The sequence below is a fragment of the Grammomys surdaster genome, unplaced genomic scaffold (assembly GCF_004785775.1).
Source record: "Grammomys surdaster isolate TR1022 unplaced genomic scaffold, NIH_TR_1.0 125950, whole genome shotgun sequence".
NCBI classification, from domain to species: domain Eukaryota; kingdom Metazoa; phylum Chordata; class Mammalia; order Rodentia; family Muridae; genus Grammomys; species Grammomys surdaster.
This window is the reverse complement of record NW_021620771.1, coordinates 1,076,359-1,092,549: the sequence shown is the minus strand read 5'-3', so window position 1 is coordinate 1,092,549 and position 16,191 is coordinate 1,076,359. Positions and strand designations below refer to the sequence as shown.

The 16,191-nt window shown below is 42.4% G+C and overlaps 1 protein-coding gene across 1 annotated transcript in view; it reads right to left on the bottom strand.

Moving 5' to 3' along the window:
- Positions 1-16,191, bottom strand: part of LOC114609243 (zinc finger protein 248-like) — a 28,507-nt gene extending 12,316 nt beyond the window's left edge. Inside the window, exons 1-2 of the mRNA XM_028753566.1 lie at positions 15,972-16,191; positions 15,150-15,191 (exon numbers count right to left, since the gene is read on the bottom strand). Coding sequence (XP_028609399.1) covers positions 15,150-15,164 — 15 coding nt within the window. The 5' untranslated portion in view covers positions 15,165-15,191; positions 15,972-16,191. The remainder of the gene's footprint in view (positions 1-15,149; positions 15,192-15,971) is intronic.

Genomic DNA, 16,191 nt, shown 5'->3' with positions numbered 1-16,191 from the left:
TCTTCAGGATTTCTATTTTCACAACTCAGACTCACTTCCTTATCAGCCATCTTTCTAGGTTTGTACTCCTCACGTGTAAACATGACCTCATTGACTTGTTTGTACGTAACATTGTTTGAACAGACTTATCATTCTTTTGAATTGTTTGAAAAGACTCCTAAATCATTTTTTATGGTATCCCCATGCTTTGCCTGGGCTTGATAGTTTTTATGTCAATTTGACACAAGTTGGAGTCACTTGAGAAGAGACTTGCTGAGAAAATGTCTCCATAAGATCAGGCCATAGGCAAGCTGGTGGTGCACATTGTGGATGATGCCAGCCCTGGGCTGGTGGTGCTGGGTGCTATAAGAAAGCAGACTGAGCAAGCCATAAGGAGCAAACCATGAAACACCACCACACCATGGCCTCTGTCTCAATTCCTACCTCCAGATTCTCACCTTGAGTTCCTGCCCTGGTTTCCTTTGATGATAATGGACTGTGGTATAGAATTCTTTTTTTTTTTTTTTGTGGTATAGAATTCTAAGAGAAATAAATCCTTTCCTGTTCAAGTTGCCTTTGGCCATGGTGTTTTCATCACAGCTATAGAAACCCTAACTAAGACAGTGCCTGCCTTTATGCTGTTTTGGTTTCTGTGCTGGCATCTGTGCATCTGGTTTGTTGGTTAGTTGAATTTTTCTTTCATTTTCATTTTTTTTTAAACGTAAGTCACTTACATTCTTTCAGCAGTGGTTTCTCCAGTGTTCAGTCGTAATAAGTCCTAGCAGGGTTGAGATGCAATACCTTTGTAGGACTGGTATTTAGGGCAAAGTTCTAGCTCAAATCTTCCTCTGAGGGTTGGGTATTGCCCTGTGTCAGCTAGGGCCTCCTGCATGGATCTGTGGCTTTGGCAGGGAGTTGTGGAACTCTCTACATCTGTAGTTCTTACCCAGAGTCAACTCTGGTCCCTCACTGGGTCTGAAGCTTCTCTTGGAGAAGTGTGGAACTTTGAACATGTCTGTCAGCAAAGTTAAATCCACTCTACTTCCAAGGATTCCCCTGAAGCCACTGAGAGATATGGAACTGAACAAGTGTCAAGTCAGTGCAGGTCCTGTCCCCGGTCCTGTCCCCACTCTGCATCCACAGCTTCAGTTGAATCTGCTGGGAGATGTAGAACTTCCTGACCACTTGTGAGTGGGACTTGGAGTCAAACCTGATCACTATCCTGGGTCTGCACCTTCTCCTGATCCTCTGGCCCACCCTGAGCACTAACAGTCCTAACCCTGGTTCAGGTCTGGTCCACACTCTACATCTGCTGAGAGAAAATCTTTTCTAATACATCTGACAGAGAATTAGCATCTGGAATATACAAGAAACTGAAAAACTAAACATTGAGAAAAGAAATCACCCAATTAAAAGATGGGCATGGAACTGAACAGAGCTCATAAAAAGAGTATGAATAGCTAATCCTTAGCCACAGGGAAATAAAGATTCCACTGTACCCCAGTCAGAATGGCAATCAAGAATACAAAGATCAATGCTTGCATGGGGAACCCTTATACAATGTGGGCAGAGTATAAGCTAAGCCAGCCACTTTAGATATGTCTGATGATTCAGGGCCGGGGGAGCCTAAAAGTAGAACTCCACTGACCCAGCTATACCACTTGTGAACATACACTAAACAGATCCCAAATCCTCCTGTAGAGATATTTACACGTTCTGGTTCACTGTTGTTCTAGTCACAATAGGGAATACCTGGAACCCATTTAAATGACAACCAGCTGAGGAACAGACAATGAAAATGTGGTACTACACCCAATGGAGTTTTATTCAGCTGTAAATAAAAATAAAATCATGGCATTTGTAGAAAAATTGGTGAAACTGAAGAATATTACACTGTGTGAGGTAATGTAGGTCCACAATGTCAAACCCCAAATGCTCTCTCTCCTGTGTTCGATTGTAGCTTCAGACTCGTGTGTGTATCCTTAACTTCATATGGTGATAGACATGGAAGTAAGGACAGGACCTTGGTAGAAGGGGAGGACATCCAGGAGGGTAGGGACGGTAGAACACATAGGAAATGGAAGAAAGAAATACTGGGTATGGGAACTTTAAACAGGAATAGGGCACTGGAGTGAAGGAGTGATGGAGGAGCACTGACCAAAACTAAAGATGCACGGAAAAGCCACACTGAAAACACTACTTTCTTTATAAGCGGATTTATACCTTTGTCTTCTATTTTTATGCATTATTAGCATAAGGTGGCACGTGTTCGATGCCTCCCGAGTGGAGCTTGGAGGACAATTCTGTGGAATGTAATTCTCTTTCCACCTTTGCATGGGTCCTAGAGATTAAATCCAGGTCATCTGACTTGCGTTAGTTAGGCAGCAATCCCTGTTACCCAAGAGTCACCTGCCAGCCCCACTATAAACCAATCTAAACAACATAATTTTTAAAAGTGGCTGAACCATGCATGGGAGGGAAATGCCCCAAAGCCATGGGCTTTAACATTGAAATCCCAATGCCAAGTGTTGGATTCAACTTCCTAAGAGCTGTTGCCCAGAAAAGCCCCAGCAGTTACCCCAAGCTATCCAGATCAAGCCATTGCCCTTGGTTGTCCCACAGAACTGGATGGTTAAGTCCTGATTGCAGAATACATCATACACTTAGCTTTTAGAACACAGAATCCACACGGATTGACAAACTCTCTCCCTTCTGGCTAGCATTCATAGTACTAGAACTTGCTAAGCAGGTAACTCTAGGGGAGAAAAGTCAGCAATGATCTTTCCCAGCTTTGGACAATGCACACTACAATACTCACTTGCTAGGTAAGACCTGCCTTGCCGGGGGTGCGGGGATGAGCTGAAGTGGAACACAGAGTTGGACAAAGGCCAAAAGACTGATGATCCCTTGTAACTCTGACTGTATTGGGGGCTTGAAGCTGATGGCTTCTGGAAACGTAACACTTTCTTGCTTATTCTGTGGCTGAAAACTGTTGGGTTTTGGCGATTAACACATGCTTTTTAACAACGGGGAATTAGGTAAAATATTTATTGCTAGAGTTCCTTTCTCTGGCAAACCAGCCAGGAGCCCCTAGCTGGCCAGGGAGAAGGCCCAGAGCTCATTAACTCTTTGTGAACCAGGGAGAAAAGAAGTCACTCACACAGACAAGTCACACATAGGATGAAACAGAAACTGGCTACACACCCTTTTTTATTGATTAGTTCTCTATGTAAGAATTACCTCATAGATAAAATGTTACAAAGAAAGGAAAAGAATTAAAATCCTTTGTGCAGGCAAATATGCGCGCTCCTGAACACACACATACACACATTCATACACACACACACTCTCATCAGGCCTGAACACCTGTATCATCTATTTCACAAGTGTTCACATGTACCTACCCATATACATATACACATTTGGTGGATGGGGCTGAGGCCCAAATGCTATACACATATGTTTGGATGAATGAACAGGGCAGAGCCAGCCAAGCCACAGCCTTATTTCTAGTCTCTGGCCTTTTTATAGACAGAAGTTCTTAGAAAATTACCTCATAGATAAAATGTTACACAAAAGGGGAGTTACGGGAGGATGTTGATATTAAGTTCAAAGCATGTTTCATTCTGTATGCTCATTATAAGTTCAAAGCAACAATTCCATGGGCTTGCTTTATCATAGTGCACACCTGTGGCTTCATCCTTGGATCTGACCTAGAACGAATGGTTTTCCTTGAACACAAATCTGTCCCAAGCCTATTTCTCTTTTTAGTGCAATTGTGAAACCTCATTGTGTTCCTTATTATGCAGCCTTTACTATTTTATGAAGAATGGGCACATTCTATTCTTGATTTTAATTTTATTACATCTTTCTCACAAAACAACTAAAACCATTTCTTAAAACTTTTTTCCTAAAATTATTTTTAAATTGAATCAGGAATTCTATGAAATCAGTAATTCATCTAAATAGTATTAATTCATGAAAGTTTATCTTTATGTTGCTCTGCAGGAAATTTTCTCAATAGGGTGGGCTAGTGCTGAGGAATCCTTGGCTATGTAATAGTGCCAGGAAAGGCACATCAGCTGCAAGAAGCAATCCTGAGATAAAGTTTTTTGGGACCTTGCCTCTCAGAGCTCACCCATCTTAGGCCATGCAAAAAGGTGGGCCACCTCCAGGAAAGTCACCTGCTAGCCTTAGCTTCTCCTAGATAGCTCCTAGCAGTGCCTACTGGTACAATACTGGCACAATGTTATAGGGGTGCCAACCCCATAGCAGGCAGTGGATCTGAGCACTGTGGACCTGCCCAAAGCTTCATGGCCAGGAAAGTCATACACACTAGGAGCAAACCTACTATCTTTATTTTGGTAAAAGAACATGTTGTCAAATATATTGACTTAAATATTTGGTTTTTTAAAAATATTTATGTTTACACCCATAGGCTAGTGTGGTCCTCAATCTTGGTCAAGCTTCTCTTGAAGTTTCTCTTTACGGCGAACAGCAGGTAATTCAGTGAGCTTCCAAGAGGCTGGAAACTAGTGACCATTGAGTAGTTTGCCTGAAATAGGATATCTGTCCCTTCCTCTAAGGCAGTGGCTCTCAACTTTACTAATGCTGCAACCCTTGACTACAGCTCCTCATGCCGCGGTGACCTCCAGCCGTTAAATTATTTCGACGATACTTTATAACTGTAATTTTGCTACTGTTATGAACAGTAATGTAAACAGCTGATATTTAAATGTGGGATATCTGATATGTGACCCCCCCCAAAGGGGTCATGACCCACAGGCTGAGAACCGCTGCTGTAAGGCTCAGTGACCACCATAAAAGAGGAAGCAGAAAGAATGAAAAGGCTGAGCAGTGGGCGGGAGCACTGTGAAATGCTGTTTTACAGGCACGCCATAGTCATGGCGCTCACGAATTCACAGCAGCTGTGGTTGCCTGCTAGGGTCTGCACAAGACTGAACTCATGAATATACATTCATGGCAGTGGAGAGGCTCTGGGGCAGGGGAGTTACTGGCAGTTGAGGGCTGTTTGGAGAGGGGAGTCATCATCTGCGTGATGTACCCACTTACTCAGACTCGAGATAGCGCCACACCCATGCCAAAGTGGCAGCCCTGGTTAAGCCCAGTAAGATCACAATACAAAAAATAAAACAAAACCAAAGACATAAAAGTAAACAGGGACTTGGTAGGAGGAGGAAGGGCTGGTGGGATAAGGACAAGAGAGAACAGGGGTACGAGTATGCATTAAGTTACCTGAGATATTCCTCAGGGTTTTTTTTTTAAGATTTATTTATTTATTTTATGTGAGTACACTGTCGCTGTCTTCAGACACACCAGAAGAGGGCATCGGATTCCATTACAGATGGCCATGAGCCACCATGTGGTTGCTGGGAATTGAACTCAGGACCTCTGGAAGAGCCATCTCTCCAGCCCTATTCCTCAGTTTTTAATGCACGTCAACATCTAAGGAAACCAAGAGCATTCCAAACTCACAATCAGCAGATGGAGCAAAATGCAAGGGTGAGGGCAGAAGTGAAGGAACAATGGAAATTAAAGTAAGACCACAAAGTCAATGAAACACGGTGAGCAAGGTGATGACTCCTTAGACAGACCAACCGAAGAGGCTCACCCACACGATTAACGTTAGAGAGGAGAAGGACAGCAGTCGGAAATGAAATGCAGATGGTCGTTACAGCATAACCTGAAAATCTATATCCAATAAACTGGATCACGGACAAGAAATGAAAACATTTCCAGAGATTTTAGTCTATAAAAATCAGCAAAGAGGATATGCCCAACTTAAATGTTCACACAGTAAGCAGTAAGATTGAAGCAGTAATACTCCCCCACAAAGAAAATCCCAGACCCAAACTGATTTTTACTGCAGAATTCTACTAGATCATTAAAGAAAAACTATCACCAGTGTCCTCAAACCATTCCATACATAGAAAGAGAAGAAGTAATTTCGAACTCATGAGGCTAATATTCTTATAACAAAAACAAGTAAAGACATGACAGAAGAGAAAATGATAGGCTAATCTATACAGCAGAAGGAGACTGTCCCACTAGGCCTAGCTTGAACACATGAGACCTCAAAGCCTGACTGCACAGTGACACACTTCCTTCAATAAGGCCACACCCCTAATACTGCTACCTATTTGGCAAGCATTCAAACACGTGAGTTTTGGGGGCCATACTTATCCAAACCACCACAGGGACTCAAACCAGGAGGTGAGAGGTCTACACAAGAGAACCCTGAAAACACAAGAATGTAAGGCAGCAAAAGGCGGGAAGACCTCCCATGCCTCTGGATAAACAGTCACCACAGCAAAAGTGACTACACTACTAACACGAATCTAGAGAGCGAGTGACACGCCCATGAAAATTCAAATCATATTCTTTGCAGAAACAGAAAAAAGAATCTAAATTCATACAGAAGCTCCAAAGAGCCACAATAGTCAAACAAATCATGAGCAAAGGGGGAATGCTGGAGCAATTACAATTTCTGATTGCAAGTCCTCTCCAGAGCCATAGCAACAAAGACACCACAGTACTGACGTAATGGAACAGAACAGCAGACCAAGAATTAACAACAACAAAACAAGCAGATAAAAAGTTTCTGCTTTCATAAAATGAGGAAAAAAATAAAACCACATGGCTATTTATAGTCATGAGATTTTTGACAATGATGCCAAAAACATACCCTTAGCAAAAGCCAGACTCTTTAACAAACACCACTCGGAAAACTGAACGTTCACAGATAAAAGAATGTTGTTTCCTACATTTTACTCTATGAAAATCAATTCAAAATAGGCCAAGGACCTTAATACCAAGAACTAAAACAAAGAATTTCCCAAAATTAAAAAGCTCATCTATAGCAAAGGGGAAAAACAAGTAAAGAGATCGTATACAGAATAAGGATAAAATCTTTACCAGATATACATATGACAGAAGGATTTATACACAGAAAATAAAAGAACTTAAAAACAAACAAAAAACCCCAAACAACCCAATCAACAAACACATGAAAACAAATTAATTTTAAATATACAACTAAAAAGAGACCTAATAATGTCCCAGCTATACTACTTCTGAGTATATACTGAAAGAGCTCTGTGTTGTTAGTTTCTTTTTTTTTCCAACTTGACACAAGCCAAGGTCATTTAGAAAAAGGGAACCTCAACTGAGAAAATGACCCCAGCAGACTGGCCTGATTAGTGATTGATGTGGAGGGTACAGTCTGCTGTGGGCTGTACCACCCTTGGGCCCATGGATGTAAAAGAAAGCGTGCTGAGCAAGCCATGGAGAGGAAGACAGTGAACCGTGTCCTCCACAGTCTCTGCTTTAGTTCCTGCATCCAGGTTTCTGTGCTGCTCTGAGTTCCTGCCTTGATTTCCTTCAATGAGGGACTACAACCGGAACATGCAAACAAACAAACCGACTCCTCCCCAGACTGCTTTTGGTCATGGTCTTTATGATAACAATTAATTCATGCTCTAAGTCAAGAAGCCACAGAAATATTCCCACATTTATGTTTACTGTAGCCCTATCCAAAATAGCCAAGTTGTAGTTTACAATCCAGGTGCCCATCAACAGACGAATACATGAAGAAAATGGCACATGCACAATGAGACTTTCTTCATCCTTAAAGAGTATGAGATTATGTTGTTTGCTGAAAAATGGATGCAGCATCTTATCACCATAATAATCCAGACACAGAAGATAAATACCACATTTTGTCTCACTAATGGATCTTAGATTTTCTTTAGATAATGTCTTTTGTTCCTTTGAGAGTAACTTTAATTAGATGTACTCAGCTCAGTGCACACAGTCCACAGGATACTGCTACTTTTACATATGTACCTTGAAAGCAGAAGAGAGCCTGGGGGTGGAAAGAGATTAGTAGAAGAGGTGGGAGAATGGAGAGGAAGCTATGGGGTGAACATATTCAGAGTAAAGCATCAATGTCAAAGTAATGACCCTTATAAAATTCAACACAGTATACAGTAAGTATACAGCAACAAACATGTTAAACAATAAAAGAGGATATTTAAAAGGGCTGGTGGTGGTGGTGGTGACTCTCATGCATGAATAAGGCCTTGGCTTTTGTCACCAGAACCAAGAAGAAAAAGACCTAAGGAATCAAGCAGCACTAAGTGGTTGAGAAGCTGAGAGTTGTTAATAGAGTCCTGTGTCTGAAGACAGAAGAACTGATGTGTGGGACTATAGTGGGTTTGGTTTGAGACTCGTGACAGTGGAAGGGTGAGGAGGTACCTATGCTCCTGCCCCTAGTGATTGTGCAGAAATCACTCGGGATGCCTGGCACCCTTAGCTGGGTGGCCAGAAAAAAAAATATACACACATACATACATATATGATGCCTAAGTGGGTTCTGCCCCAAATCAAACTTAACCAGGCATCAATATTATGAAAATAAAGAAAAACCATATATAAGAGAGGTAACAAGGGATCTAATTAATGGAGTTATATAACATTTAATATATGCAAGAAACGGAAAAATGTGGAACTGAATGTTTAAAAGCAGATCCCAAATAACCCAATTAAAAACTGGGGCACAGACCTAAACAGAGAATTCCTAATAGAGGTGTGAATAAGAACAACCCCAGTACACTCATATATTTGAATGTTTGGTCATCAGGGAGTGGCACTACTTGAGAGGGGTTAGGAGGTGTGGTCTTGTTGGAGTAGGTGTGGCCTTGTTGGAGGAAGTGTGTAAAGGGTGGGTTTTGAGGTTTCTAAAGCCCAGGGCAGTCCCAGTGTCTTGCTGTTCCTGCTGCCTGATGACCCAGATGTAGAATTCGCTGCTACTTTTCCAGCTCCACGACTGCCTCTGTGCTGCCATGCTCCCTCCCTGCCATGAAGATAATGGACTAAATCTCTTAAACTGTAAGCAAATCCCATTTAAGTGCTTTCCTTTATAAGAGTTGCTTTGGTCCCCATGTCTCTTCATAGCAATAGAACACTGATTAAGACAAGAAGAAACTCCAGTGGCTGAGAAAGACTTAAAGAAACCTTTAATCTGGGCCACACCTTTTGCAGAAGCCTATATAATGACATGGAAGAAGGAAGCCCTTGCTCTTTGCCTGCTTGCCCTTGCCTTATAAGCAAGTCCATTCCTTCACTAGCACTGGAGCCTACTTCTTTGGGATTCCAGAGTATAAGAAAGACCAACTGAGATATTCAGCCTTGTAGACTGAGCAACTACTGGATTCTTAGACTCTTCATTCACAGCCATTGCTGGTTTAGCTGGACTGCAGCTTGTAAGTCATTCTAATAAATCTTCTTTTTATACATATAGAAAAACGTATTCTGTAAGTTGTTACTCTAGAGAACCCTGACCAACATACCACTCTTGGACATATATCCAAAGGACTTCATCCTACCACAGGGACACTTGCTCAACCATGTTTACTGCTGCTTTATTCATAACAGCCAGAAACTGGAAACAACCTAGATGTCCCTCAAAAAAAAAAGGGTGGATAAAGAAAATGTGGTACATTTACATAAAGGGTATTACTCAGCTGTTAATAAAAATGACATCATGAAATTTGCAGGCAAATAGATGGAACTAGAAAAAAATCATCCTGAGTGAGGTAACCCAGAAAGATAAATATGGTATGTATTTGCTTACATGTGGATATTAGCCATTAAGTAAATGATATCCAAGCTATAATCCATAGACCCTGAGAGGTTAGGTATAGAGGAAGGAACTTAGAAGAATGGAGGGGAAACAAATGGATCTCTATGGGAGGGAGAAACAGAATAAATGTTATGGATGGATGGGCAGGAGGGAATGAGAGGATCAGGTAGGGAGGGGGAAGGGAGACGAGTTGAGGGAGAGAGGTCAAGGAAAGACTGCTAGAACTGAGGGACATTTGAGGGGTGGAATGGAAACCTAATGCAGTGGAAACTTCCTAAAATATGTAAAGAGGATCCCAGCGAATCTCCACGTAATGGGGGAGATGTAGTACCAGCTGGTCATCTCTTGTCATCAAACGGCACTTCCGCTACTGGGACTGGGTTACGTCCACATGAGCTGTTGGCCAAAAGGGTCCCATAGAAATCGCCAAAGAATCTAGGCTGTTGCCAAGACAATAGATTGCTCTCTGAAAATGGACAGGAAGGCCTCATTACTAAGGACAACATACATACACACAACTCACTGAACACGGAGAGGCTGAGCTGGAGCCTACATAGAACCTATCCCTACTTTCACTATAGTGTCTTTAGTACAGGAAAGTACTCTGCGGGCTACAAAAAGAGACATGTAAACACAAAGCCAGCCACAAACCCTTTGACCTACAATCTGTCCTGCCTTCAAAATATGTTAGGGTAATGGTGGCACAAAGCTTGTGGGGGTAACTAGCCAATGTCTGATCTGACTTAAGGTCACTCCATGAGATGAAACCCATACCCAATGATGTTTGGGTGACCAAGAACCAAGACTAGATAGCCCAGAGACCTAGGGAAAAACCAAATACTACTGTTATAAAAACTAAAAATAAAGTAGTGATAAAATGAATTCTAATGACATTCTGCTGTGCTCACAGATCAGCGCCTTGCTCAGCCATCATCAGAGAAGCTTCCCCCTGCAGCAGATGGGAACAAATACATAAAACCACAGCCAGACGGCATGCAGAGAGACCTTGGAACACACAGCTGTAAATAGGATATCTCCATTACTCTCTCCCCTCAGAGCTCAGAGAACCCCCAAGAAAGGGGAGGCAGGAAGAGTGTGAGAGCCAGCGCAGATGGAGGACACCAGGAGAACAAGGTCCTCTAAATCAACTGAGCAAAGAAAGCTCACAAGAACTCAGAGACTGAAGCAGCAATCACACGGCTTCACCGGCTTCACCAGTCTGCACCGGGTCCTGTGTGTCTATTACAGCTTTCAGTTCAGTGTGTTTATGGGACTCCCGAGTGCGTCAATGAGTGGGTCTCCGATTCTTGTGCCCTCTCTTGGGCTCGTGTCCTTTTGCTGGTTTGCCTTGTTCAGTTTCTATGTAATGGCTATTGTTTTATCTTAAGGTATTTTGTTTTGCTGTATTTTGTTGTTATCTTTTAGAAGCCTGTTCTTTTCTGATGAGAGACAGAGAGAGACAGTGGATCCAGATGGGAGGGCAGATGAGGAAGGACTGGAGGAGGTGGGGGAGGGGAAATGGCCATCAGGATTATATTGTAGGATCTGAAGGCGCTAATGAGTGAGACTGGAATCCTACAAGAGTCCTGAAAGGAAAGAATGGCTGTACATTTCCCCAGAATGAGAGACACTACACCTCAAAATCAAAATCCCCTAGATAAAGACCTGACCCAAAACCAACTAAGTTGTATCAAATAGTAACCACTGTATGGTTTTAATTTAAAATTTAAGGGATGAAGGCAAACTATCACAGCTGAAGCATAAAACTGGTAGAAAGCACAAAAATTCAGGCAAGAACAAATATTCCATTAAACAAAAAGCTCGGTGACTCTAACATCCTAATACCAAAGATGCATTGTAAGTTTAGAAGACAGGAAGAGACATGATGGCAACTGTACACACGGTACAAAGAGGGGACTGGAAGGATGCTGCTAAATTAAACAGGGAAGTTTCTGTCTATAATGTAAACTCCAAGTCAATTAAATATTTAAACATAAGACGCGTAAAAGTATGAAAATGAATGAAAACACAGGCACAAAAAAAAGCTTTGTTGTTTAGAAAACACTGAAATAGCAGAACAAAACGACTTACAACTCACATAATCAAGCCTGTGCATGTCTAAACCAATGGTTCTCAACCTGTGGGTCGCGACCCCTCGGCGAGGTTGCATATCAGATATTTATCTTACGATTCCTAACAGTAGCACAATTATAGTTATGAAGTAGAAATGAAGTAATTTTCTGGTTGGGGGTCATCACAACATGAGAAACTATATTAAAGAGTTATACATTAGGAAGGTTGAGAACCACTGTTCTACACAGTAGGTAGAGGAAGACCAGGAACCTAAGAGAAAAATGGTCAAAAGGTAGTAACAGACAGCTCACAGAAAAGTAAACAGACACCTGTGCTGACTCATTTTATGTCACCTTGACACAGGCTAGAGTCATCTGAGAGGAGGGAACAACCCCAATGGAGAAAATGCCTCCAGATGATGGTGCTGTAAGGAAGTCTGTCAGGCAGCCCACTGTGGGTGGGGCCACCCCTGGGCTGGTGGACCTGAGCAAGCCATGGGGAGCAAGACTGTAAGGAACACACTCTGTGGCTTCTGCATCAGCTCCTGCCTCCAGGTTCCTGCCCTGCTTGGGTTCCTGTCCTGACTTCCTCCAGAGATGGACTATGATGGGGAAGTATAAGCCAAATAAACCTTCTCTTCTTCAACTTGCTTTGGTCACAGTGTTTTATCACCCTAAGATAACACCATTAGACACATGAAAAGATAAGGAATTTCACTCAGAGTACAGAAAACTGTATTGAAATATCACCTTTTACTCACAGTTCCTCCAAATCCAAAAAATTCACCACAAAGTCTACCAGAAAAACACGTATTCTCACGCACGGCCAATGAGATTATAAATGGTCACTCCAAGACAGGCAGGCCCACAGAGCTGATCAAGTTCTGGAAATTCGTGAACATGATTATATGAATAATATGATATACACTAATGCACAAGCAGGTGAGTGCATGTGCACACGCGTGTGTGCGAACACACACACACACACACGCACGCACACATGCATGCACTTGCTAGCGCACAGCTGTAAAAAAACAGCAGCAGTTTTGTTTTATTGGTTTTTCTGAGACAGGGTTTCTCTGTGTAGCCCTGACTATCCTGGAACTTGCTCTGTAGACCAGGCTGGCCTTGAACTCAGAGGAATCCACCTGTCTCTGTCTCCTGAGGCTTGTGCTCCCACCACCCAGCTAGAACAGCAGGAATTTAATAAACCTGGATGTCAGACAGTTGGATATCCAACTGTAATGGGATTGTGACAAAAAGATGAAAGGAGAGAAAGAGAAGGAGAGAGACAGACAGACAGAGAGATAGACAGAGAGACAGAGACAAGGGACTGAGACAGACAGAGACACAGACAGAAACAGACACAGAGACAAAGACACAGACAGAGACACAGAGATAGAGACACAGAGACACAGAGAGAACACACCCAGCAGAAGTAATCTATGCACTGTCAGAGAAACCTCTGGCACATGCTATGAACTGAAATGAGAAGTATAGAAAATACAGTGTATAGGCTTGCCCTCCAAAGGTGGTCCCAGAACGGCAGGACAGGATTCTGCTGTGGACTTATTAGAAAATCAGAATTCAGAGGGCACAGCTCAGTAGTGAAGCATCTGACTGCAGAAATTCAGAATCCAGCTGGGCTTGTGGTCCATGACATCTCAGCATTAGAACAGCAGAGGCAAGTCATGAGTTAAAGGCCAGCCTGTGCTACACAGCAAGGCTTTCCCTTTAAAACTCGGGAGCTGGGATGCACCTTAGTGCCAAAGCACTTGTTGGATGTATTCAAGGTCTCAGGTTTAATCTCTAAGGGAAAGAAGAAAAGGAGGAAGTGGGGGAGAAGGGAGGAGGGGAAGAAGGAATAGGAGAGAAACGGAAGGAGGAAAATAGGTAGATTCCAGGCTCTGTCTACATCTACTGTATAGGAACCCATGTTAGAGTGATGCTGTAGATTCCCAGGAGCATCTGAGCTTGAGAAGCCCTGAGAGCAGGTCTGTAAATATAAAGGGAAGGGATATATAAGGAAAGTCATGCATATTTTAATTGAATAAATATTTTTATTTTTTGTTTTTGAGACAGGGTTTCTCTGTTTAGCTCTGGCTGTCCTGGAACTCACTCTGTAGACCAGGCTGGCCTCGAACTCAGAAATCCACCTGCCTCGGCCTCCCAAGTGCTGGGATTAAAGGCGTACACCACCACCGCCCGGCGAATGAATAATTATTTATTTTTATTTAAGTAGCTGTTACAAAACTGAGTAACTGTTTTGAGTAACTGAGTAACATACATTTATATCTGCAATTGTTCCAAATTGCGCCAACATAATTGATGTCACCACACCTACAGGGCACAGGAAGGGTGGAGGAGGAAGGAGTCCATACTTTTGTATCTTTTGCATTAGCTTTTTTCCCTGGCTCAGATTTTTATAATTTTATTAGAACATACTATCCTAAATGTTAGTATATTAGTAATTCGAAACCATTAAGAAAAAAAGAAGACACGTGATACCTGTCAGTAAAACAAAGAACGGAGGGTCAAGGGTGAAAGAAATGTCTGGGGCAAAAAGAAAAGATGCCTTCACACAGGTATGTGTGTGTGTACACGTGTGTGCAGACTTGTGCATGTGTGTGTGCACATGTGTATGTGTACTGTTTGTTTTGTTATCTTTTGTCTTATTTTCGATTTTTGGATTTTGTTGATGTTGTTTCTTTTGATTTTTTTTTTTTTTTTGGCAGAGGAAAAGGAACATGAAGTTTAGTGAAGAGAATCTGGAAGGAGTTGAGGGAGGAAAGAATGCGATAAAAATATATTGTATGAAAAACAATTTATTTAAAAATTAAAACACATCTTTAAAACAGTCCGCTGTCAAAACTACCAAATGCTGCTGACAGCCAAGAAAGGTGATGTCAAGAGCACTCCCTGGCTGGTCTGGAAGATGACTTGGTGGCCTTTTCTAGAACTGATTTGGGTGAATGGCGGAGAGGGAATATGGCTTTATTTTTCAGGTCGAATATAAATAAGAAATGCATAAACATAAGCTGCCCACATGCAAATTTACCTAATGCAAATGAGCTGGCTAAACATTTAGGAGAGCTACTTTGAGAACACATAGGGCTGGCATCTCCTTTCGAGTCTGTTCCTGGGCAAGGAGGGACAGCGAGAGCCTTGGTGTTGAGACCGACCCCTGACATGCACTAGTATCTGTTTTTAACAAGAAATGATGTAGACAACAGATCACATTCACCTCAGTGCGACTACCAGAAAACACAGAGAAATTTTTGTCTGCTAAGACTCCTGTGACTTTAAAAAGCTTCCACCTAATTCAGTCAACTGGCCTGATTCAAACTTTTACTGTGGCTGTAAACTTTTGTCTGACTTACTTTTTCACTGAAAAACAAAACAATAAAATGGGAATAAACAAGCCAAAAACTCACCTGGGATTTGTTCATTTTCTGCTCTGAGTGGTGGAGGGAAAGCTGAGGGAGAAGGAAGAATGACGTCAGGAAAGACCTGGCCTGCATGCAGCTCCAAGCAAGGTGTTACTTCAAGTGTGGCTCTAACATAAGTTGAGTTTAGATACTTTGCACTGAATGAATGCAAACACATGTTTCTCATTAGCACCACACTTACAGGAGAATTAAAAAGATGAGACAATCTTTTTAATTCAACTAATGATAATCTAAAAGAGTGGACTGTGGACTTGCCCAGACTGATAATCAAGGAGGATGGGGGGAGGGTGCGAGGTGGGGGGGGCGGGGGTGGGAATCAGGAGGTATTGTTAATCCCCTAAAGTCAGATAAGTCAAGAAAACTTGAGAAAACGAACGGGGGTTTTAAGGCAAGATAAAATTTTCAAAATGTACTTGCTTACATTCCATAGTTGATTGCTTACAGTTCTCAAAATGATCGTTTTCATCTCAAAGAGACAAAATGTAAAACCATCTGCAGGCCTCGGTTGTGTCACTATAAACCTGCAAGATGTTACGATTCTCAGGACCCATCTACAATACTGTCCGATGGGCACATATGACCAGAAAAGCATGGCCCTCAGCATCTCCCTACGTGCCACCTTTAGATGAGTCAGAGTCTAAGGGACTGCCCCTCCACAGTCAACAAGGTAGGAGTGATGCATAGGAGTGTAGGTAGGGGCGGGTGATAGCAATTCCGGACCTGTGGCTGGTGAGCCTTTCACCCCCAATCGTTTTCCAAGAAATGGCATTCCATGAACAGCCTGGTTGCCTCTTAACTCCAGCTCACCTCTCTCCTTAAACTTGTCCCAGACTTTCGGCGAGCACACAGTCTTCCATGGTTTCAGGATACTGTGTCATTACACAAAACACATGGGCGAGTACCAAATTCAGAACTGGGATCCGGGTGTGTGAGGGGCAGGAGGCTTGGTGGTAGCTAACCACTTTCCTCTTCCACTCCAAACACTGAGCCCTAGGGGCCAATCCAAAAGGCTCCAGCGAGGGTGGGC